At 49.8% G+C, this 23,750-nt stretch overlaps 2 protein-coding genes across 2 annotated transcripts in view; one reads left to right on the top strand and one right to left on the bottom strand.

Annotated features, from left to right (window-relative positions):
* Positions 1-23,750, bottom strand: part of PTPRN2 (protein tyrosine phosphatase receptor type N2) — a 1,007,974-nt gene that overhangs the window by 26,754 nt on the left and 957,470 nt on the right. The window contains exons 18-21 of the mRNA XM_050785710.1: positions 12,619-12,738; positions 11,257-11,423; positions 5,875-5,928; positions 3,000-3,064 (exon numbers count right to left, since the gene is read on the bottom strand). Of these exons, the coding sequence (XP_050641667.1) occupies positions 3,000-3,064; positions 5,875-5,928; positions 11,257-11,423; positions 12,619-12,738 (406 nt within the window). The remainder of the gene's footprint in view (positions 1-2,999; positions 3,065-5,874; positions 5,929-11,256; positions 11,424-12,618; positions 12,739-23,750) is intronic.
* The window catches only part of UBE3C (ubiquitin protein ligase E3C), a 542,607-nt gene that overhangs the window by 442,996 nt on the left and 75,861 nt on the right, over positions 1-23,750 (top strand). The window lies entirely within an intron of this gene.

Genomic DNA, 23,750 nt, shown 5'->3' with positions numbered 1-23,750 from the left:
CATGAGCCTGTTGACTTTCATTCCAAACTGCATCATTGTCTACTTGCTGCTAAACTAGACAGTGGAGAAAGAACTTCAACTATTCCAAGTTTGCTTTTAAAGGCCTTTAAACTAGGCCCAAAGGCCTTAATCGCTGACAGGCCGTGTGGACAAGTGCTGCTCTGCTGTCTGCGGCCACAGCTGGTGGAGCTGAAAGCACGCAGGCCCTGCACGCAGGACTGGAGGACCCTAACATCAGTGCTGGCACTGCCCAGGAAGCTGGGAAGGGCGTTCTCCAGTCTTCTGCAACGCATTCCTTTACAGAAAGGAAAATGGGAAGAAAGGTTTCACGTCCAGGGCTCTGGGCCTTTGATCATTTGAGAAACGCTGGGTCTGCAACAGGGGCCTCCGGCTTCTCAGGCCAGACAAAGACGCCCGGCCACACGGGCAGGGCCTAGCCTGCACCAGAACAAAACCCCGGCGCCTCTCAGTGTGGAGGCCTGGGAAAGGCCCACCTCAGCCGGCAGAGGGGCCGCCTGCCCTTTGATCTCTCCTGAGACCATGGCCTGGGCCCCGGGTCAGGGAATTTCACACCGCACACACTCCAGGGAAAGAGGAGCAGGTCAAGAACAGGAGGGGGGTCACCAATCTCAGCAAAGGCCCCAAGCCGGCCCTCTCTGGCCAGTTCCACATGGCTGCATGTATATTGTCCAAAGCTGAGCCCATCTCAAAGTGGAACTGACATTACATGCCACAATGGAGCCAGTGAACAGTGGCTCAGGTGCCTGGACAATATGCCAGCCCTACCCCCCCCATCGGGGTCTCGAGGCCGGGACACACTTCTCCATGTTTCCTTCTCTGTGGAGTGAACCTGAGCCACTCAGAACCCAGGCTCCATCCCATCCTTGTGGAGATGCGCACTGGGGCCACCTGCATCCAGCCGCCTGCCTGTGCTTCTGGTACCTGGATGGGCAGGTTCCATTGGAAACACAGGTGCCCCCAGCAGCTCATCACGTCACATGTTCACAAACACAGGCTTGGTCAGAAACACATCAAATGATCTGTAACGTTCTGAAGATATTTTGGTTTAAGAGAAGGAAAATCTTTATGTGTGAGAGAAAGAAGGGAGGGCCCGTGATAAGGGGAGAAATACAAATTCCACGGATAGCTCTGAGCTCCAATAGCTGTAAATTTGGAAAGAAAAAGAAATATTTGATAAGATACAGCAGCATTAATGGACAAGGAAAAATGGACGTTTAAATGACAAAAAGGATTGTGTCATGTCCAAAACAAACAAACAAAAAAGGATTAAAAGTATTACCAGAGTGTTTGCATTTTGTTTTTGTTTGCCCATTCCCACCACTAAATGAATCTTGGGTGTTTAAAATGATATTTGGTGGCACAAAAACTGATTTCATTTCTCTCCAGCAGCCAGTAAAGGATGCTGGTGGTGTCGGGTGGGTGTGGGGTGTGGGGCTGGGCTGCAGCCCTCCCCTCCCCTGCAGGACGCTGAGAACTCGCCCAGGCTCTCCAGTCCTTCTGCATAAAGTCATGGCTGTTGTTTTATCTTCACGCATTTATGTCTTTTTTTCTGTTAACCAGAAGAAACTGAAGTAAGGAAAACGCTTATTTTAAAGTTGCTGGCATTCATGGAAGTGCATAGAAACTGGTTTCTATGATCGATGCCTGCTCCTGTCACTGGGCCAGTGACGAAGAACGGGATGTTCTGGAAGGTGGAGGTCTCCATATGAACACATATATGTGCGTGTGTGTTGAGACGAAGGGAATTGTTGATTCACGCTGGGAAAGAGACTGTGGGATGCTGCCATCTCAGCGCCTCCCACCTTCCATGGGACGCTAATGGGTATCGCAAGGCTGATGCAGACTCTTCTCAAGTAAGTGTCAGAGGCGCTGAGTCAGGGGAAGCTGGACACATCTCTCTGCCCCGGACTCCTCAGGGCCTCTCCCTGTGCACCTGCCCTGTGATGCTCAAGGAGCAGACTCAGTGCGTGCCTCCTCCCAAGCTCACCCGTCTGGGGAGCCCTCTCTCTGGCCCCGATTCAAAGAGACGACCTCAGAGGTTGGGTGTTCTGGAGACCACCTTTTGAGAAATGCCAGAGCTCAATCCCCATGCTTTTGTAGCAGAAAACTGGATCCCAGAGAGGTTAAAAGCTCTGTCCAAAGTGATAAACCTCATTGCTGGCAGAGCCGGACCCGTGTGCAGATCCGCTCTCCCACGCTGCTGCTGGACCCGGCCTCGCACCCCGTGCCTAACGTCTGAGACATCCCACGCCGTCTGCGCATGCTCCCGCTCTGCCAAACCTGTCCCCCCCCCCCGCCACGGGCCTCAGTCTGAGACTCCCCACGCCGTCTGCGCATGCTCCCGCTCTGCCAAACCTGTCCCCCCCCCCCCGCCACGGGCCTCAGTCTGAGACACCCCACGCCGTCTGCGCATGCTCCCGCTCTGCCAAACCTGTCCCCCCCCCACCACAGGCCTCAGTCTGAGACTCCCCATGCCCTCTCCGAGAGGAAAGCCTCCCATAGCACACACAGAGATTCCCTAGATAAGAAGGACATTCACAAAAAGGGCTGAAAGGCTCATTTGAGATGGGGTGATTGACATTTGATGGCAATTACTAACGGATATTTTTAGTGTGACTCTACTGCAAATACCGTTTTAACAACAGTGAAGTTACATCGAATACTGGAGCGACGTTCTGCACCGCAAGGACACTGAAGGGCCCGAGGGTGGTTTCTCCGCGGCTGTGAGGTTAACGCTGCAGCGTGTGCGGCAAACACCTGTCAAGGACCCACCGTGTGCTCGGCACACAGAGGCAGGTAACGAAGGACCAGTCTCAGAAGCAAATGTGCTCGCTGCAAACCATCTTCCTATGGCCCAGCAGAGGGACAACAATCAGCGATTTTTTTCCGGGGCCTCCGGTGAACACTGCACCCTACGTTGCCATAGCAACGCCATCCCAGCTCTGAGCCACAACAAAACCGCAGTGTCTGCGTCTCACCTTTGGCCATCTTGTTGAGAACCATGTCGATCAGGACGTAGGTGCCGCTCCGGCCTGCACCGTCACTGCCAACAGAAGGAGAGAAATGACAGTTGCCGTCCACACGGAAGCCTGACCCACCGCACAGCTAGTGACAGTCCATTTCCTTCACGCTTAAGTGGGGCCGGCGAGAGGAAAGAAGGATGGCGGATGAGAGCGGGGGAGGAAGGACGCGGGCTGGGAGAATCTAAGTGAGGGCGAAGGGAGGCCGCTGGGGGCTTCCAGCCTCTGAGCAGCTTGTGGCACGAGCTGCTGTGCTCAGGTCTGTTTCCCTCTTGCTTGTTCCCACCTCTTTGGCCAAAGACGTGGAACATTTTGCCAGAACAAAATGAACTAAGTGTTGGACTGTGTCAGAGTTGATGGCATTTGTATAGAAGATATCTGCAAGGTGCTTTCTCTAGGGTTGCCGGGCAACCTCCCGAGGAGAGGGGAGGGTGCTGGGCGGCTGGACTCCACTGGCTCACGCAGGCAGGGACACTTTGGGCACATCCCCCTAGGCTGCCTGCCGCCCTTTCTAAACGCAGGTCCTCCCTCTCAGAAGGAGAAATTGACATAACAGTCGTTACTCAATCATATTCTTTAAAAAGCACTCTCATTTCATCTCTTTCTCATCCCACCAGCTATAATTGGAATATTTACCATCTGGGCTAGAGTTGTAAAAATGTTTTGAATAATACCTCAACAGTAGCAAAGGAAAAAAAAATCCCTTTTTTTTCTGGAAGAAGAGTAGCCTCAGCACCATCCTTTCCTCAGGAGGAATGTGTGAAGCCATTTCCTCCCCCCGTGCAGACACTGTCACCGGGTTGCACGAGTTTGAGAGGCCTACTTAAAAGTACATAGGGCTGGCCGGGCGCGGTGGCTCAAGCCTGTAATCCCAGCACTTTGGGAGGCCGAGGCGGGTGGATCACGAGGTCAGGAGATCGAGACTATCCTGGCTAACACGGTGAAACCCCGCCTCTACTAAAAATACAAAAAACTAGCCGGGCGAGGTGGCGGGCGCCTATAGTCCCAGCTACTCGGGAGGCTGAGGCGGGAGAATGGCATGAACCCGGGAGGCGGAGCTTGCAGTGAGCCGAGATCACGCCACTGCACTCCAGCCTAGGAGACACAGCGAGACTCCATCTCAAAAAAAAAAAAAAAGTACATAGGGCTTGGGCTCACACCCACAACTGGCTTTTAAATGGAGGACCTTTTACGTTTACAATCCTAGCAAAGTCAATTGTGACTTTCTGGAAAAAGAATAAATGTTTCCCTCTCAAGACTTCAAGAAAGACGTGACTACCCAGCAGATAACACGCTTTCCGTTCTGCTTTCTATGCTGTCTATAATCCCAAGAAACGATGGAACCCTAGAGGTGAGTTTTTGATCATAAAGAATCAGTACATTTTGGCTTTAACCTGTTTCCTCAAACAAATGGTTGAAAAATGCTGTAGTTGGGACGGTAAATGTTTCAAAAACGTCTCGTTCACATCCTCACACCCTCACTGCATCACCAAGGAGGAGAAGCGGTCGGCCTGGGCCGCATGTAACCCTCACTGCTCATTTCAAAGGGCCGCGGCGAGCATTGTGGTTGCTGAGTGCGTTTCTCACTTGTCTTCTATGCACAGCATATATTCACATGAATATTTTAAGATCTACTACAAAAATCTTCCAACTAAGTGTAGCTTGTCTTGATACATTTGTGGGTAAAAGATGTTCTACTCTACTCTTTGAGGACAACAGACCATAATCTATTTTCATCCTCCTCTCTCATAGACAGGAATGCGCACACAAAACACACATGCCTCTTGATTGGATTTGACAGATTTGGTGTTTGTTCTTTGGAGACAGATTTCCTTTTTATTCCAGGCAGGAGGAACATTCTATAAGACACTTCTAGAAAAATGGAATATGAGTTCTTCACCAAAAGTAGTTGGGTATCAAGTCCAGCAGAGACAGTACTATTAGGTTGAGTTTTCTTTGCATAAAATCTATTCTTAATGGTGTGGTTTTAACATACTTAAGGATACGAGTCACTGAATTTTTACCAAGAGGCCTGAACCCACATGATAAACTGGAGGTGGCTGTACCTCCTGTAATGACAGATTTCGTCCCTGTTCGTAACCGGTCCCCAGCATTTCTCACCATCTGCAGAGGGTTCTGAGCCTCTGCTGAACATCCTGGTGGCTGAGACAATGCAGCAGGCTGAAGAGATTGTCTCGATGTTTCTGTGTCATGGCACCATAGGGTTTAAGAACAGGGAAGGTGGCAGGATATGCTCATGGGTGAGTAGAAGGCAAGACACTGCACCGTGAGCTGCTAGAAAATGTGCTATGTGAGGCCAGGTGCGGTGGCTCATGCCTATAATCCCAGCACTTTGGGAGGCCAAGGTGGGCAGATCATTCGAGGTCAGGAGTTCAAGAGCAGCCTGATCAAATGGTGAAGCCTCCTCTCTACTAAAAATACAAAAAGATTAGCCAGGCGTGGTGGCGGGTGCCTGTAATCCCAGCTACTCGGGAGGCTGAGGCAGGAGAATCGCTTGATCCCAGGAGGTGGAGGTTGCAGTGAGCCCAAGATCATGCCATTGCACTGCAGCCTGGGCGATAGAGTTTAAAAAAAAAAAAAAAAAAGGAAGCCATGTGCATTTTAGCAAAAAAAAAGCAAGCCATTATATAGACATAATACAAGCAACGCCCAATTGTATTTACCCAAATGGCATAGAAAAGCAAGTTTATATGTTTGGTTTCCTTTAGAAGTGCCAGTTAGTTATAGTTATTAAGCAATTAGAAAGTTAAGTTTCTCGCATAGATTATTTTTTGAGGTAGCCAAAACTTAATTCATTAAAAGTTGTACTTGCCTGCAATGAACAATTATTGGACAAGAACGGCCCCTGTAGCACTTGTTTACTTTTCTGAAATAAAAAGAGAGATAAAAATTTTAGTTGTGTACTAAGACTTTGCGTTAATCCAAAACAACTATTAAAATAAAGCCCAAGGTCTGTGTGTTTGAAATCATTTTGCAATCGCTTGTTTTGACAGAGAAAATGAAAATTATACACATAATATCAAACATTTATTCTTCTTCTCAACATGACGTTATTAATCGGAGCTTTAAAACCAATGTTACCCCTTTACACCGCTTTCTCCTTTCAAGGAGGGGTGCCAGGCTTTGAACCAGTGGACTCCTGGCCCGTCCCGCCCGCCCCACCCCTGCAGGCTCTCCTCTTTCTGTTTCTGCTTATGTTGTCTTGACCTTTCGTTACACTACATCTTGATTCTTCACTAAAATTTTTGAATTTTGCAATTTATGCTCAACATTTCTTACAGTCCAGACATCATATTGGAAACTGTTATTTCTGTACTATCTAAAAACAGCATCTTCAAGGGCATCTGTGACCTGTCAGCTTTTGGTAGGGATATCTAAATTACGGAGAAACCTCCATGAAGTCCAAGACAAGTCCTTTCCATGTTTACAACTTCGAGTAGACAAACAACTTCATTGTGCAGAGTTTAGATCAGAAGTTGTGAAAATTAGAAATGAGCATACATTTAAGATTTCATAACCAACCCCTAAATCAAAACAGAGGGCTGATTTAAGATTCACTCTGTAAACTCCAGGTCTTTTTTTACATTAAGTGAAACAACTAAACCTGTTTATGTAGTCCATTAAAGTTGTCAGTGAACTATTTCTGAATAAGTAAAATTAAAGACAGAATCTCAGGTTATTGGAATAAAGCATGTGTGAAAGGGATGTGTTCTAAAATGTGCTGTGTGAACTCCTACAAGAAAAAAATGTAAAAAAATGGAAGTATGGACCGTAAATGGGAAAATGTCACGTTTCTTTGCAAAGGCTTGCCTATTCAGCACCAAATAGTCAGTGGAAAGTAAACATTCCATCAACTGGTTGCTTTTCTACAAACCTTTGAAGCCAGAAGGGGCAGGGTGGCCGTGGAGGGAGAGGGGAGGTGAGTGTCCAGTGAGCAATGAGTGGAGGGATGCTTGAATACGGCGGAACCCAAACCACAGAGCTTTCTCCTTCTCTCTTCCTATTCCCCTAGGAGTTATCAGAACAAGGCCCTTCTGACGGGAGTGTGAACGCCCAGTCTGGAGGGCACAACAGGAGTTAAAGGAGCAGCTGCGGGGCCTGGACTCAGGATGCCCACCTGCAGATGGGCCGCGGCCACAGCCTAGCCAGGAGGCACTTGATCTGTGCTGCCCTCTGGTCTGTGAAACACGAGGCTGATGCCTGAAAATGGGGCGGGCTCAGACACAGCACAACCAGCAACGGCCTCCAGGGCCGCATCGCCGTTTCTGTTAGAGGTGTTTGTTGCTTCTGGGGCACACGGTGGTGTGAAGGCTTTGGGGAGAGGCGGGGAACACAACAGTGAACTCCTTAAAGGTAACAGCCACTTGTATGCCAGAAGGCCTTGAACATTCTTTTTTTTTTTTTTTTTTTTTGAGACGGAGTGTCACTCTGTAGCCCAGGCTGGAGTGCAGTGACTACAGGCGCCCGCCACCTCGCCCGGCTAGTTTTTTGTATTTCTTAGTAGAGACGGGGTTTCACCATGTTAGCCAGGATGGTCTCGATCTCCTGACCTCGTGATCCACCCGTCTCGGGCTCCCAAAGTGCTGGGATTACAGGCTTGAGCCACCGTGCCCGGCCAGGCCTTGAACATTCTTGGTCCCTGGAGAATAAACAGGTTGGAAGACAGACCCACCATGTCTACTTCTAAAATGTCCCATTCCTGACTCAGGCTGTGAAGCATCGAGGGCTCCTGATGACGGAATGGATACCAGGCCCCAGGGGTGCACCCCAGCATGGGGGTGGGAAGCCCTCCAGCTCGGTAAAGACCATGTGTGTGCGCATGAGACTGCACGCATGTGCGTGACATGAGCATGCATGTAGAATCAAGCAGGCTCAACTGTCAGACCAAATGGTGAGTGGCTTTGCTTTGAAAGGCCTTTTGCCTTTGGCAGAGGAGTTTACTGGCCGTGGCTCAGCCTCTGAATCTTGCAAATGGGAACGACCTCAGTTCTGTTCCTCCAGCTTCCTGCTGTGTTTAATGCCTTGTGGTCCACTCTACGTAGAGACTAAACTCAGCTTCCGGAAGTCCACACCTGTCAGTCACCAGGGGTTGCTCATTTTTTCCTCATGAGACCAAGTACACAAAAAAAGGAACAGTAAAACAAACCAACCCCCAACCCCCAAACCAGGTGCGCTTGAAGAAAGTGTGCTGGTTTGAGGAAAGGCCAGTGTAAGAAGTCAGTAGACAGCGGTGGCTTATGGCCAGCTCCTGCTTTGGCAAAATGCAGTAATAACCCCCCTGGCTGGGAAATGCTCCTAGTGAGTGAATTTGTGGCTATGATGGCCTCGACTTGCTTCCCCACTCCTGAAACTCCTGTGTCTATCTTACGGTGTACGTAAGATACCATTTTCTCTGATATGTTGTGCCTGGTGGCCTTGGGAAGGTTTCGCTGTAATTTTCATATCCGTACCAGCCCCCACCTTGTGCTCAACCTTTTTACAAAAACCCGCAGGCAGTCAAGGACATGTGCAGTGTAGATACAGGGTGTGGCACAGCTGAGGACTTTATTTACAAAGATCTGCAGTTGTATTGTTACACGCAAAGCATCACAAATAGAGAGGCAAAACCACGACATATTGAACACAAGAGTTCATCCAGTTGACCCAAGCTGTAGACCATGGATTATTCAGGAAGGTGACACAGCTGCCTCATTTGACTCCATCAGAACAAAGCATCAGTGAGCAAAAGGTCTCCCACAGTAAGAAAAGTTGATATTATAGAAACTTCCGCAACAGGAATTCACTGAGAAAGAACGATTAGTGATACAAACCAACCCCCGGGTCACCGGGCGAGAGTGCACCGTCATGCAAAGCACCAGCAAGCAAGGTCAGAGGTCGTTAGAGTCTCAGAAAGGGGCTTCCCACATCGCCCCCTGCAGGACAGTCACAGTTTCCAATGATCACTTTTGTGACTATGCAACTGGGCTCATATTACTAGCTGCAACATCACAAAAATGACACTGGCCACCGCTAATTAGCTGGCAAGGTAAGGGTTTGTCCATTTTACCGTGAGCAGCGTTAGTGAGCGCCATTGCACACAGCAAGAAGGGAGAGAGTAATACGAGAGAGAGAGAGAGAGAGAGAGAGAGAAAGAGAGACAGAGAAGTTTTTAAAAGCAAAGCCCTCACATGTGATGCTAATTATCTCTTAGCAGTTTCTCTTTAAAGTGTAAATGTGCTCCCTCTGGGCTCCAGAAATATTTAATTACACATCTCGGTGCCTGGCGAAGGCGCCAGGCCAGAGTGAGAACGCCTCGTCTATTGTTCAAAGATAAGAAACCCTGCAGCATGAAGATGGCTGGTGTCTTCAGAAGTGGTCTCACCTTTCCGGTTGGAGAAATCGGGGTGGCTATTTTATAGAGAAAATCCACCACCGGCAATGCGTGTCTAAGTGTGAAGCTTTCACTCAAACCCGCCGTCCAGGTAACACATGAAAGGCGGCCTTGGCTGAAATGCTGGGCAGTGCCAGGTAAGGCAGGCAAGAAAAGCTTTCTACTCTGACGTGGCTTTCAAAACCGTGTCTGGGGGTTCATTAGCTTTTGAATTTAACAAAAACCTTCTTAGGCTGTATCTCCTCAGACTGTGGAACAAGGGAAATTTGGGAATTCAATTATTCTTGGTGATGAATCGTAAACACAGAGGGTTGGTGATGTATATGTTCCAGTCCATATATGGATATGGACATAGCAACATGCCCATATGCATATATGTGCAAACACACTGGATGAACACAAAGACAGGGTATTAAGATGAATTGCTGTCTTTGTAGCTACATCCATTTTGCCAGGAATGACCGCTTTTTGAAGACTCTATTTCAGGAAATTATGTAAGATTTCTACATAGTATGTCTTTAGAAATAAATCTGTGTTGAGAAAATGTACATAATGGCCAGGAAATTAGGGTGGGCAAGGAAGGAACTGTGTGCAGTAGTTGTTTTAGGATGTACTCAGGACTCTGGATCCACGCTCTGCGTCCCCAGGGAAGGTGACGGCAGGCAGGGGCCACTGAGTGTGTGCTGTGGCTGCGACGCCAGATTCGTGTGTGTCCTTGGAGAGGCTCTTGATTGATTGCTATTGATTCAAATTACAAAAAACTGTATTTTGCTTTTCAATGTAGACTAAAAGGCAAAAGAAATTGTATCATAACAAGCGTCAGAACCTGTAATATAGAAATTCAAGAATTCCACAGAGAATTCCAAAATCCCTTCTTTACGACAGTCCTTGTCTTGTTAACCTCCCTCTAGTGACATAACTGTAGACCCAAGGATGAGTGACTGTTAACAATCAAGTCACTTTATGATAGAGGGGCACAGCACTGGATTAAAATGCATTTTGTTCTTATTCTCCTTGTTTGGATATTTATCTCTTTTCCTCAACAGGCAGACTTCTGATCAGTTAAATGTAAGATATATTCTAAACAATTTAGAGTTTGGTCATTGATGCTGTTGACAATTTCATTTTCCTTGTGGTGGCTTATTCACTAAGCACCACCACCTAGCCAGTGTGGACCGACTGTTTATCACAATCAAAGCTGTGGTCTTAAATGCTGCTTTTTTTTTTCATTGTCAATTTCTTCCTGTAAGACAGAGTCTAGCATTCATTTCAACAGTTCAATAAATACACTCTAAAACCAGACAACTTACTGGGTGACCGGTGGACTGGAGCAATGAACAAAAAAGGTCAGTTTCAAAATAGCCCTAAAAATATAGACAGCCACAGGCTCAGTGTCTCCGGGCTTTCCTGCAAGGCCACCCAGGGTGGTATCTGGGCCTGCACTTGTTACCTCTTTCCACCGCGGCCAGATGAGAATCCAACCAAAAATCCGAGCTTTATTCGTCGGTATCCTGTGGCTCATACACGTTAGGCTCTTTGTCAGTGGAAGAATCTTATCAAAAATAATGGCCCTATTTCCACAATTCTAAGATGCCTATTCTCCCTCACATTTTAATACGTCTGAAACTAGAAAATCGCTCACAATTAACACGTGCCGTTAATGGAGCCTTCCCACCTCTCGCTTCCCTTCCCTTTTCCCCTGCGGTGCTGACACAGACGCTGCCCTTGGCGCGAGGGGCATCTTAGAAGCACAGAGACCTGGCATCACTCCCCCTCCGCCGCGCACTCAGCGCACCTGCCCGGCCGGCGGGCTGTGCGTTATACCTGCGGAAGTCCAGGAGGGATCTTGAGGAGGAGGGGACTCCTCGGTCATACCAACTCAGGAAGTGGAACTGGGTCACGGTGCGCGTCTCGTTGGTCTGCAGGTTCTTCAGATAGAAGCTCCTCACCAGAAAGTCCTCGCACCAGATGTGCTCGGAGACCAGGTTCACCTGGTAGGTAGGGAGGGCAGGGGGGAGGGGGACAGAGACAGGTGTGGACATCGTGAACCAAACTGCAGGCACTGAGGAGCCCAGGGCCATGTCTGATGAGAGAAGGGGGTGCTGCAAAGAGGCCCCATTTCACAGCGCAGGGGGGTTCCCTCGGCTTCACGGCCCCCTCCCACCTTCCCAATGTTAACACTTACGCTAAAGATAGCTCCGTGTGAGTGTGTATGCTTAATGTTATTTAGGGGCTTGAGCATCACATAATTTTTTTAAAAGTTACAATCCAAAACTATCCTACTTTTTGTCTTTTGCATGTCCATGTTATATAAACCCTCAAAAAAAGGAACCAGAGAAAAATTACACTTTTAAACAAAACCAGCGACACAACTATGTGTTCTGCTAAATGGTTCCACTCTAAGTGAGACTCCATCGTGATGTGCACGCCTGGATCTAGAGCAGGAAAAGCAAAAGGCTCACGAGGCGCGCTGATGTGAACCCGAGCACAGGCACTTCCCAGCCTAAGCGTTTCTGCAGGAACCCCAAAGCCACAGCTGTGTGGTTTAGTGTTCACACTTAAGCCTCTAACTCACTTCCCCCTGTGGAGCTTCGGCATTCTCACTCCGTTTAATGCCAAACAGAATCAAAGCATGCATTCTAGTGCTGGCTTAATTGCCTATGTTTATTTAGTTCATTCTTGACATGGGCAGAAAATCCAGCGAGATAAATAAACTGGTCAGCAGGTTATCCTCAAATAAAAAGGTCACATGATCCAGCCACAAAACTCCAAGCAGAGCCACGGGGAAGCCACACGGCTCAGGCACTGGCATCAAGGATGGGAGCCAGGTTCTTTTTAAAGACGGACCCCACTTAAAGGCCTGTTATATGGGACCAGGACCATGCTGTGAGGCAAATGTTTTTTCTACTCTGTCAGCATTTGGATTTAGAAAATCTAAAAAATAAAAACCACATCACATTCCCAGGGTCTGGTTCATGACCACACAGCCGTGTGAAGCATCCACATGGGCAGTATGGCCCTTGGGGGTGGCTCAGCCTCCATCCCCTGAACATGGGGGGCGCTGAGCCTCCCTGCACGGGGCCAGGCTGCTGGGGCCGTAACGAATCCCATTCAGAGGAGGAGCGGGGCCCAAGTGCTCCTCGTCCAGCTGGCGGGTCCTGGCCTGGGTGGTTCTGGTCCGAGTACCTCATAGATGTGGTAGAGGTTGGAGCCTTCATCTGGCCAGTAGTGGTAGCACTGCCGGACGCCGTTCTCTGTGAGGGGCGTCAGCATGACGATCACCACGCAGCCGCTCTCCCACACCATCTGTGGACAAAGAAGGCCCGTGGCCACCGCGTGACTGTCTCATCACCGCGTGACACGTGTAATTACTGCACTCGGAAGCACAGTCCAAATTTATTCCATTCATAGGACATTTATTTCATTTTCTCAGACATGTTTACTCTGCAGCTGCCTGAGTGTCTCTGAATGCACTGGCCCATACTTTGCATGTTCCATGAAATATTAGAAATCCCCGCAAATTTATCCCATGCCATTTAGAGCTTCCTCAGTTCTAGGTTCAGCTGGGTGGCTTTCCAACTTTTGATCTGTAAAGGAAACTTTCTATAATGCCACACATAACAGCCAGCGCTTCTCCAGGTGGTGCAAGTGGAACTCTCGCTTGCTGGTGGCTGGCATCATTTTGCTCACCTAGAGAAACGTTTTGCTTTGTGAAGCTGCTGTCCTATCAGAAGCAGTCTCCGAAAGGCTTCTTTTCAAAGTACATCACAGAAAGCAGCACTGTACTGCTGCAATTTCATTTGTTTATACCGAAATATGGCAACACTATTCAGATTAAAGCAAATACCAAATTGATTTACTAATTCTTATTAGCCACATTGAAACACAATAAACAAAAGCACATTTAAACACACAGAAATGACAAAGACACAAAGCCCTCTGACCTCGCTTCTTTGCAAACACAACTGGCTACTTGTGGCTGTAAGCCTCCATCTTAACATTTACAACCTAATTACCCAAAACCATTAATCCTGTGGGGCACACTGATGTGGCATGTGTAGATTTTTATTAGCATATTAAATTATAGAGTGAAGAGGGTCTGCTTTTTCTGCAATGGGTTATATTAACTTGGCAGAAATGTTTGTAAGCAACTGCATTTAGATGTAAATTTGGTATCCAAGACAGTTTCTATTTCTTTTAAAAACAGATACAAAAATCCAATTAAGATCTTGTTATTTAAAAAACCCTCATATCTCAAATATAAAATGTTGTCATCATAGTGCATGTTACTGAATTCCACATTTATATTTTAAAAATCAGACATATACATGATATTTTCCTCTTTTAATATTGATTTATGTTCTCATGGGGCTGAAATGGGGCACCTCACTGTGTATCATTTACACTGGAAGCTAACGGAACCAACTGAAGTATTTACGAAAAGCCCACAAATAAATATGAATTATGCTCAAATTCGCGCACTTCCTTTCTCCTTAGTGCCCATCCAACAACAAGATGAGAATTCAAAGCGTGTTTCTTACTAAGCTTTTCAGGCTTTCAAACCTGCTCCTCCAAATCGGTACTTCCATCACATAACAATTTAATGTGCCTTCAGAAGGTGGAGAAGCTCATGGAAGCCATTACGAAAATGAGGAAAAACACAGATTTTATGAGTGTAATAAAAATACAATGATCTAGACCATAAACTAATCATCCGGCACTCGGCTCCTTGCCGCCCTAGTGTGACATTACAGAGCCCCATCGACTGGGGGGATCCGCGCGGCCTGGAAGCCGCGCTCATTGGCTCTCGCATCCGCCCTTCATTACGGGGCGCCTTCCCGGCTCTCTGAAGATTTGGTTAAGATTAAATCCAAATGAAACTTAATTTAAACAAACAATCCCAAAGGCACTCTGGGGAATAATATTTCTTTTTAGGTCACTGTGTATAAAAGCAGAGAGGGGAATTTACTAAATCAAACAAATAGGCAGCCCTATTGGGCACCAATATTACAAGCTGTTCACGGATCTGATTACATTATCTTGTGTTCCTTCGAATTGGTACATAGCAACCCAATCTAGGAGGGAAACTACGGCATTTCTCCATCTGTTTCCAGCCTTCAACAGCAGCGCCTGACCAGTTAACCTCACAACATATCGCAAAAATCCGTTTGGATTTTGGTATGAATACAGAATATCAGTAAAAATCCCAGTCAAGTAAGGTTCAATTTCTAATTGGGGAGAAGTTTCACTATTTTCTTTCTCATTGGCTTGGTCTTTGTTGACAGGTGAAATACAGAAAGTGCTCACCCCTGGCACCTGTGACCTCATTTGGATACAGGATTTTCAGACGTAATCAAGCTAAGGTTGGTTTGTGTCACAAATCTTTGAGAAATCTAAAACTTTCTTTCAGGAAGTAAATAATGACCCAGGGTCCTTGTTTGATCTTAATGCAGTTCATTGGAATAGGCAGTTTACAAAACTGTATTGTTGAATTCCAGAAATGACCATTTCTAGCACTTCCTGTTTGGTGAAGGGTAAGAGAATATGGCCCCCATGGCCACGTGCACACCCGAACACCTGCACACCCGAACACCTGCACAAGTGAGCACCTGCACAGCCGAGCACCTGTGCAGCCGAGCCCCTGCACATCCGAGCCCCTGCACAGCAGAACACCTGCACAGCCGAGCACCTGCACACCTGAACACCTGCACAACCGAGCACCTGCACACCTGAGCACCTGCACACCCGAGCACCTGCACACTGGAGCACCTACACAGCCAAGCCACCTGCACAGCCGAACACCTGCACAGCCGAGCACCTGCACAGCTGAACACCTGCGCAGCAGAGCACCTGCACAAGTGAGCACCTGCACACCCGAACACCTGCACACCCAAACACCTGCCCACCCAAGCACCTGCACACCCGAACACCTGCACACCAGAGCCCCTGCACACCCGAGCCCCTGCACAGCCGAACACCTGCACACCCGAGCACCTGCACAGTCAAGCACCTGCACACCCGAGCACCTGCACACCAGAGCACCTACACAGCCAAGCACCTGCACACCTGAACACCTGCACAACTGAGCACCTGCAGATCCGAACACCTGCACACCTGAGCACCTGCACACCCAAGCACCTGCACAGCCGAGCACCTGCACACCCCTGCACACCCGAGCACCTGCACACCCAAGCACCTGCACACCTGAGCACCTGCACACCTGAACACCTGCACACCCAAGCACCTGCCCACCTGAGCACCTGCACAGCCAAGCACCTGCACAGCCAAGCACCTGGACACCTGAGCGCCTGCACAGCCGAGCACCTGCACAGCCAAGCACCTGCCCACCCGAGCACCTGCACAGCCAAGCACCTGCAGAGCCAAGCACCTGCACACCCGAGCGCCTGCACACCCGAGCGCCTGCACAGCTGAGCACCTACACACCCAAGAACCTGCACAAGTGAGCACCTGCACACCCGAACACCTGCACACCTGAGCACCTACACATCCGAGCACCTACACATCCGAGCACCTGCACACTCGAACACCTGCACACCCGAACACCTGCACACCCGAGCACCTACACATCTGAGCACCTGCACACCTGAACACCTGCACACCTGAGCACCTGCACAGCCGAGCCCCTGCACACCCAAACGCCTGTACACCCAAGCCCCTGCACACCCGAACACCTGTCCACCCAAGCGCCTGCACTGCCAAGCCCCTGCACACCCGAACACCTGCACTGCCAAGTCCCTGCACACCCGAACGCCTGCACACCCAAACACCTGCATACCCGAGCACCTGTTGTGTGTCAGGCACTTGGCTGGAGGTGCTGGAGGGGCAGACCCCGACTTTGGCTGGTGGCAGAGTGTCCCTGGGCACTGTGGGATTCCATAGCCACCCACGACACCCTCAGACTACAGGGTTAGAGTCTGGGGTTACCCCTCCTGGAGCAGAAGCAGGTGCCACCATCCACCACCAGCCCTGGATCGAACCAAAGCCACCAACATGGACTGAGAATAAGCCGCAAGTGCCGGATCCCAAGTGCGGACAGCTGGCACCACACTTCAGAGAAGAACTGACACTCCCCCATTATACACGCTTCTTCAATGCAGCGTCCCCATGCCTCAGCATCCCCCTTGAAGGCTCCAGCCGTGCCAGCTCTGTGGGCCTGGGGTGGGGAGGGGAGTGACGTTGCGCTTTGCTGTTTATGATTCCAGCAGGAATGGAAGTGGTCAGCCCAATGGTTCTCAGAGACCACCAAACACTGGGGTTAAAGCCTGCAGCCAGGCTCTGTGAGCCCAACCCATCCCGACGCGCCCAGCAGGGGCACAGCAGCTTGCGGTGGGGTCTCCTGATGGCTGTTCAGCAGCAGCAAGTGGACAAATTCAGTAATTTGGACAGTGATCCGATGAACAAGAAATGCAGACTTCGGCTGTTATTTGACCTGAGTAAGTTTACTGACTGTAGATTTAAAAACCATATTGTTGTTTGTTACAGGTTCAACGCTGTCCTCCCCACAGCCTATACTGACGTCCTAACCCCGGTACCTATGAATGTGGCCTTATTTGGAAACAGGATCTTTGCAGATGCAACTGAGCCGAGAGTGGGTCCCAATCCAATGTGACTGTGTCCTTGGAAGAAAAGGGAAACACCTCAAGAAGGCACAGACACAGAGAGTGGCCATGCGCAGACAGGCAGAGACGGAGCGTTGTGGCCACCCAAGCCACACCCCGGATGGCAGGCAGTCACGGGAAGTTGCAGGGGCCATGTGGGATCTTCCCCCGCAGGCTTTGGAGAGTGTGGCCCTGTTCACACCTGGATCTCAGACTTCCAGGCTCCAGAACGGCGAGGGGACGTGCTCCTGTGGTTTCAAAACAACCAGTTTGCCGTACCTCGTGATGTCAGCCCTAGTGACAGATGCACCCGCTGCAACTTCACTCTCTCCTTCACCCATCAAATCACCCACAGGTGTGGAACAATGGCCACCCTGCCTACGCTTCCTATCAACACCGATGGAGAGGAACACAGGGCCTCTTCACTCTAGGTCCTTTTTGAGTGCTAAGAAAAAATCAGCAAACAAACAAAAAACAAATGACCCAACTAAAAATGGGCAAGGGATCTGAACAAACATTTCTCCAAAGAAGACAGACAAATGGCCCACAGGTACATGAAAAGGGGCTGAATGTCATCAGGGAAATGCAAATCACAACCACAGGCACTGGCACCTCGTGCCTGTCGGGATGGCTGCCACCGAAAAGAGGAGGATGGCAAGTGTTGGAGAGGATGTGGAGGAGAGGGAAACTTACACACTATACGGTAGCAATGTGAGTGAGGGCAGCCTTTACAGAAAACAGTATGGAGGGCCGGGCATGGTGGCTCACACCTGTAATCCCAGCACTTTGGGAGGCCAAGGCGGGTGGATCACGAGGTCAGGAGTTTGAGACCAGCCTGACCAACACGGTGAAACACCGTCTCTACTAAAGATACAAAAATTAGCCAGGCGTGGTGGCAGGTGCCTGTAATCCCAGCTACTTGGGAGGCTGAGGCAGGAGAATCACTTGAACCTGGGAGGCGGAGGTTGCAGTGAGCCGAGATTGCACCACTGCACTCCAGCCTGGGCAACAGAGTGAGACTCTGTCTCAAAAAAAAAAAAAAAAAAAAAAAAAAAAGCCAGCTCAGTGGCTCACACCTGTAATTCCAGCACTTTGGGAGGCCAAGGAGGGCGGATCATGAGGTCAGGAGTTCGAGACCAGCCTGACCAACATGGTGAAACCCCATCCCTACTAAAAATACAAAAATTAGCTGGGTATGGTAGTGTGCACCTATAATCCCAGCTACTCAGGAGGCTGAGGCAGGAGAATCTCTTGAACCTGGGAGGCGGAGGTTGCAGTGAGCCGAGATCATGCCATTGCACTCCAGCCTGGACAACAAGAGCAAAACTCCGTCTCAAAAAAACAAAAAACAAAAAGCAGTATGGAGAGCCTCAAACAATTACACAGAACCACCGTATGATCCAGTAATCCCACTTCTGGGTATAGACCCAAAGGAAATAAAATCAGTGTGTGGAAGGAACATCAGCACCCCTTTGTTTACTGCAGAACTATTCACGATAAAGATTCGGAACAACCCACATGTCTGTCAATGGATAATGGATAAAGAAAATGTGGTATATACACAATGAAATATTATTCAGCCTTAAGAAAGAATGAACTCCTGTCATTTTTGACAACATGGATGAGCCTGGAGGACACGACGTTAAATGAAATAAGCCGGACACAGAAGGACAGGCACCCCATGATCTCAATCACATGTGGCACCTAAAATGGATGAACTCAGGGATGGAGTAGAAGGGGGGCTCCCAGGGCCTGGGGCTGGGGGCTGAATGGGGAGCGATTGGTCCAAAGGTAGAAACTTTCAGTAGAGGACGGCTGAATTCTGGAGACCTGGCATTCAACATGGTGACTGTAGTTAATAAGAGTGTTGGGCACAGAGATTTGCCGGGAAAGTAGACTTCAGATTCTCTCATCACACACAAAGAAAAGGTAACTACGTGACGAGACATGTACTCATTAACTTGACTGTGGTCATCATTCATGATGTCTGCGTGTGTCAGAATATCAGGCTGTACACCTTAAACATATACAATTAAAAATAACTGGGTGCGGGGGCTTGCACCTCTAATCCCAGCAACTGGGCGTGGGGGCTTGCACCTCTAATCCCAGCACTTTGGGAAGCCGAGGCAGGCGAATCACTTGAGGTCAGGACTTCGAGACCAGCCTTGCCAACATGGCAAAACCCTGTCTTTACTAAAAATAGAAAATTAGCCAGACGTATTGGTGGGTGCCTGTAATCCCAGCTACTTGGGAGGCTGAGGCAGGAGAACTGCTTGTACCTGGGAGGTATAAGAGGTACAGAGGTTGCAGTGAGCTGAGATCATGCCACTGCATGCCAGCCTGGGTGACAGAACGAGACTGTCTCAAACACACACACACACACACACACACACACACACACACACACACACACTCTCTCTCTCTCTCTCTCTTAAAAAAAGCTCTTTTGAAGCTCCACTAAGATCTGATTTAAGGAAAGATGATCAATCTGAAATACTGAAACATTTGAGCTGGATGTGGTGGTGTGCACCTATAGTCCCAGCTACTTGGGAAGCTGAGGAGGATCATTTGAGCCCAGGAGTTCAGGACCAGCCTGGGCAACACAGTGAGATCGCATCTCTGAAAAACAAAACAAAAAACTGAAATACCGAAACCCCAGGCCATTTTCTCTACAAAACATCCCTGGGCCCCTTCAGAAGGAAAGCTTCTCCTCCTTCTACTTAGATCTTTTGTGATGCGTCCCTTCCTGCCTGTATTAGTCCTGTCTTTGCCATTATGTCTTTCCTCTGCCAGACGATCATTTCTTTAAAGACTCCATCCTAGACCAGTTACCTTTTCTAGCCTCCATGGCATCTAACAGATGCTTCATTGAAGACAATTCACATTTCTAAGAGGCCGTTTGGATATTTATGTAAAAAAAAAATAACGGAAAGAAAATGTTATCAAAGGTTCGCATGGCAGAAGTCCTCCAGGACTTGCTTAAATGTACAGACAAGTGTTCAGTTTAAAAAAAAAAAAACAAACAAACATAGCCCGGCGCGGTGGCTCACGCCTGTAATCCCAGCACTTTGGGAGGTGAAGGTGGGCGGATCACAAGGTCAGGAGATTGAGACCATCCTGGCTAACACGGTGAAAACCTGTCTCTACTAAAAATACAAAAAATTAGCTGGGCGTGGTGGCGGGTGCCTGTAGTCCCAGCCACTCAGGAGGCTGAGGCAGGAGAATGGCGTGAACTCGGGAGGCGGAGCTTGCAGTGAGCTGAGATCGTGCCACTGAACTCCAGACTGTCTCAAAAACAAAACAAAACAAAACAAACAAACAAACAAAACCAAGCATAGTAACTGCATCCTGCTGCAGCGGTTGCCATGAAGACGCATTTCCTCCAGAGCAGGTGCAGGGCCCGCGCAGTTCTGCTGCACAGCTCGTTTCTGCTCATTTCTGTTGTGAGTGTCCTCTCGTGGGCTGAACAGAGGTTTAGCCTTATAAAGACGACGCAGCTAAATTTAAAAGGATGAGGAGTCAGTTAATGGGAAAACACTTGCATTTCACTCCTTAGGAGCTCACCAACGCCGGGAAGTTAAACTGTGTGGTCTGAAACAGATTAAAGAGGAAGAGATAGCGTGTGTGACATCTTTTGCAGGGGAAACCCTTCAACCCTGCTCTCACCCTGCCTAGAAGACAGTCCTAAGAAATAAAGCTTCAGCCTTCACAGCTCTGGTTCCGTGAGAGTCACGGCTCCAGGCCACGCTGCGCACCTTTGGACACGGTAATATAACCCAGCGCAGGGTGACAAAACCTTTGTGATGCTGTCCATCTGGCTTTTGTTTTTTGGAAACAAATATGTCAGTGTGGGATTCATTTAGGGATGACATGGTGAGGCGACGTAGCCCACACACACGTCAGCAGTGCTGATGGAAAGGCTGATGAGGGGGTGGCAGGAGGAACCCCCCTGTGCTGCCGTCAGATTGACGCCTATGCCACCTCGCAGCCCCATCCCAGGGTGGAGGAGCAGCTGCAGCAACCTCAGGACTTTTCCACCAGCAGTATTTCTGCCCAGGAGGAAGAGCAAGCCTCAGAACGAGAAGGACTTGCCACTCCACCGAAGTCAGGTCTGCGTCCTCTGGGAAAGACTCACAGCCTGCTTGTGTGCGAGCAGACCCCGTGTGGCTTGGTGTGGCCACCCTGCCACGCAGGGGTTCCCACAGTGGGAATGCACACTCACACACTGGACTTCCTCTCCACCCAGCCTTTGTGTGACCACCGTGGGTACCTTTGTGATCAGGCATTGGACCCGCACAGGAAGTCACCTGGCCCAGGCGTCACTGAGACTCCTTGTGGCCTCTGCCTGTGCTTGCGTTCCCGGTTAAACATGCGCCTGGTCTCCTTGCGGGGAGCTGCCGCACTGGGCGGCCTTTCCTTTTCAAGATCAGGACCTGACATAAATGCATCAGATCCAGTTGTGAAGCGAGAGAGGAAGAGGAAGAGGAAGAGGAAGTGCATTCCCACTGTGGGAACCCCTACGAGGCAGGGTGGCCACACCAAGCCACACGGGGTCTGCTCGCACACAAGCAGGCTGTGAGTCTTTCCCAGAGAACGGAGACCTGACTTCGGTGGAGTGGCAAGTCCTTCTCGTTCTGAGGCTTGCTCTTCCTCCTGGGCAGAAATACTGCTGGTGGAGAAGTCCCAGATGGAGGAGGAGTCCCAGGTGGAGGAGGAGTGGGGAGGGGAGGAGCTGGGTGGAGGCTGGGAAGCAATCACACACAGGAGCAGCAGAGCCTGCTGTTCTCAGCTGGGAGCCGTAAGAATCAGTCGGAAAGGAAACTTGGACCTGTCCTTTCTATTTGAGTCCTTTCTATTTGAGTCCCATTTTAAATTCTGCACGTGTGTGGCGAGAGACCAACTGACCATCTTTGCACTGTCTCGAGCAGAACCACGGATAAGCTTCACGGTCACAGGTTTCAAACCCAAAATTTAGATAAGATAACGTGAGAAACAGTTTCTTTCACCTTTAAAGGTTTGTGAATTTATGAATGAAAAACATCCAGCAAGACCAAACCTTTGAAATATAACAATGTCCTAGAAAGTCTCGGGCATGTGGTTAAAGTACTTATCAATCACGGACATGAAAAATCAAGTTTTTCCTAAGAAATTAACTAAGAACACCACTCTCGTGCTTCCCTTTAATCCAGTAACATGCCTTAAAATCAACCCAACTGTGAGGTAGCAGGCTCCGAAGTCACTTCCCTCTGCTAACCTCCTGAGCCTCTTCACTCCAGAGTCAGTGAGATCTGCAGACGGTTCCCTCTCACGTCAGCCACCGTCCGGGAGTGGAACAGGGTGATGGCCAAGCTGAGTCTTCACCCACACTAGGGAGCCGCAAGGACTGGGGGACATTCTTATGCTCTTGGAGTCAGACCACTTAAGGTAACCACAGACCCAGAGCAGACACTGTGGCCCCGGGCTGGACACATCTGACAAGAAAGGAGGCTGCCAGACACTGGGTCTGTCCTGGAGACTCAGGGCCCCCGCTGCTGGACGCCACATCTGTCCTGGAGACTCAGGCCCCCGCTGCTGGATGCTGAGTCTGTCCTGGAGACTCAGGGCCCCCGCTGCTGGACGCCACATCTGTCCTGGAGACTCAGGGCCCCTGCTGCTGGCCACTGGGCCTGTCCTGGAGACTCAGGGCCCCTGCTACTGGACACCGGGCCTGTCCTGGAGACTCAGGGCCCCTGCTGCTGGATGCTGAGTCTGTCCTGGAGACTCAGGGCCCCCGCTGCTGGACGCCACATCTGTCCTGGAGACTCAGGGCCCCCGCTGCTGGCCACTTGGCCTGTCCTGGAGACTCAGGGCCCCCGCTGCTGGATGCTGGGCCTGTCCTGGAGACTCAGGGCCCCTGTTGCTGGACGCCACGTCTGTCCTGGAGACTCAGGGCCCCTGCTGCTGGATGCTGAGTCTGTCCTGGAGACTCAGGGCCCCCGCTGCTGGACGCCACATCTGTCCTGGAGACTCAGGGCCCCCGCTGCTGGACGCTGGGCCTGTCCTGGAGACTCAGGGCCCTGCCTCCCACATGCCGAGGGAACATTACAACGGTTGTGAGTAGCTGGGGGCCGTGAACCAGCTCGGGCTGAGCAGATGCCATCTTTGGAGGATTTAAACATTTTTAAAAGTTAGGTGGTGTGGGGCCATCCCCTCTACCGAGGCTAGGCCAGGGTCATCTCTGGATGCTCTGAGGTTTGCTTGCTGGTGGTACTGACGGTGATGCCAGAAGGTCATCCTGCGCTGATCAAGGAAGCTGCCCAGAGACAGTGCATGGTGTGGAATCCAGGTCTGCCATCTTCCCACCCACCCCTGCCTGGACCAGTGCAGTGGCTGACACAGCAGACAGGCAGATACACAGACAGACAGGCAGACAAGACAGGCAGACAAGACAGGCAGCCAGAGACAAGACAGGCAGACAGGCAGGCAGGCAGACAGACAAGACAGGCAGACAGACAGACAGCCAGAGACAAGACAGGCAGACAAGACAGGCAGACAAGACAGGCAGACAAGACAGGCAGCCAGAGACAAGACAGGCAGACAGGCAGGCAGGCAGACAGACAGACAGCCAGAGACAAGACAGGCAGACAGTAACAAGACAGGGAGGCAGGCAGACAGGCAGACAGAAAGGCAGACAGACAGGCGGACAGAGAGGCAGGCAGA

This window comes from Macaca thibetana, chromosome 3 (assembly GCF_024542745.1).
Source record: "Macaca thibetana thibetana isolate TM-01 chromosome 3, ASM2454274v1, whole genome shotgun sequence".
Taxonomy (NCBI): domain Eukaryota; kingdom Metazoa; phylum Chordata; class Mammalia; order Primates; family Cercopithecidae; genus Macaca; species Macaca thibetana.
This window is presented reverse-complemented; position numbering and strand designations above follow the sequence as displayed.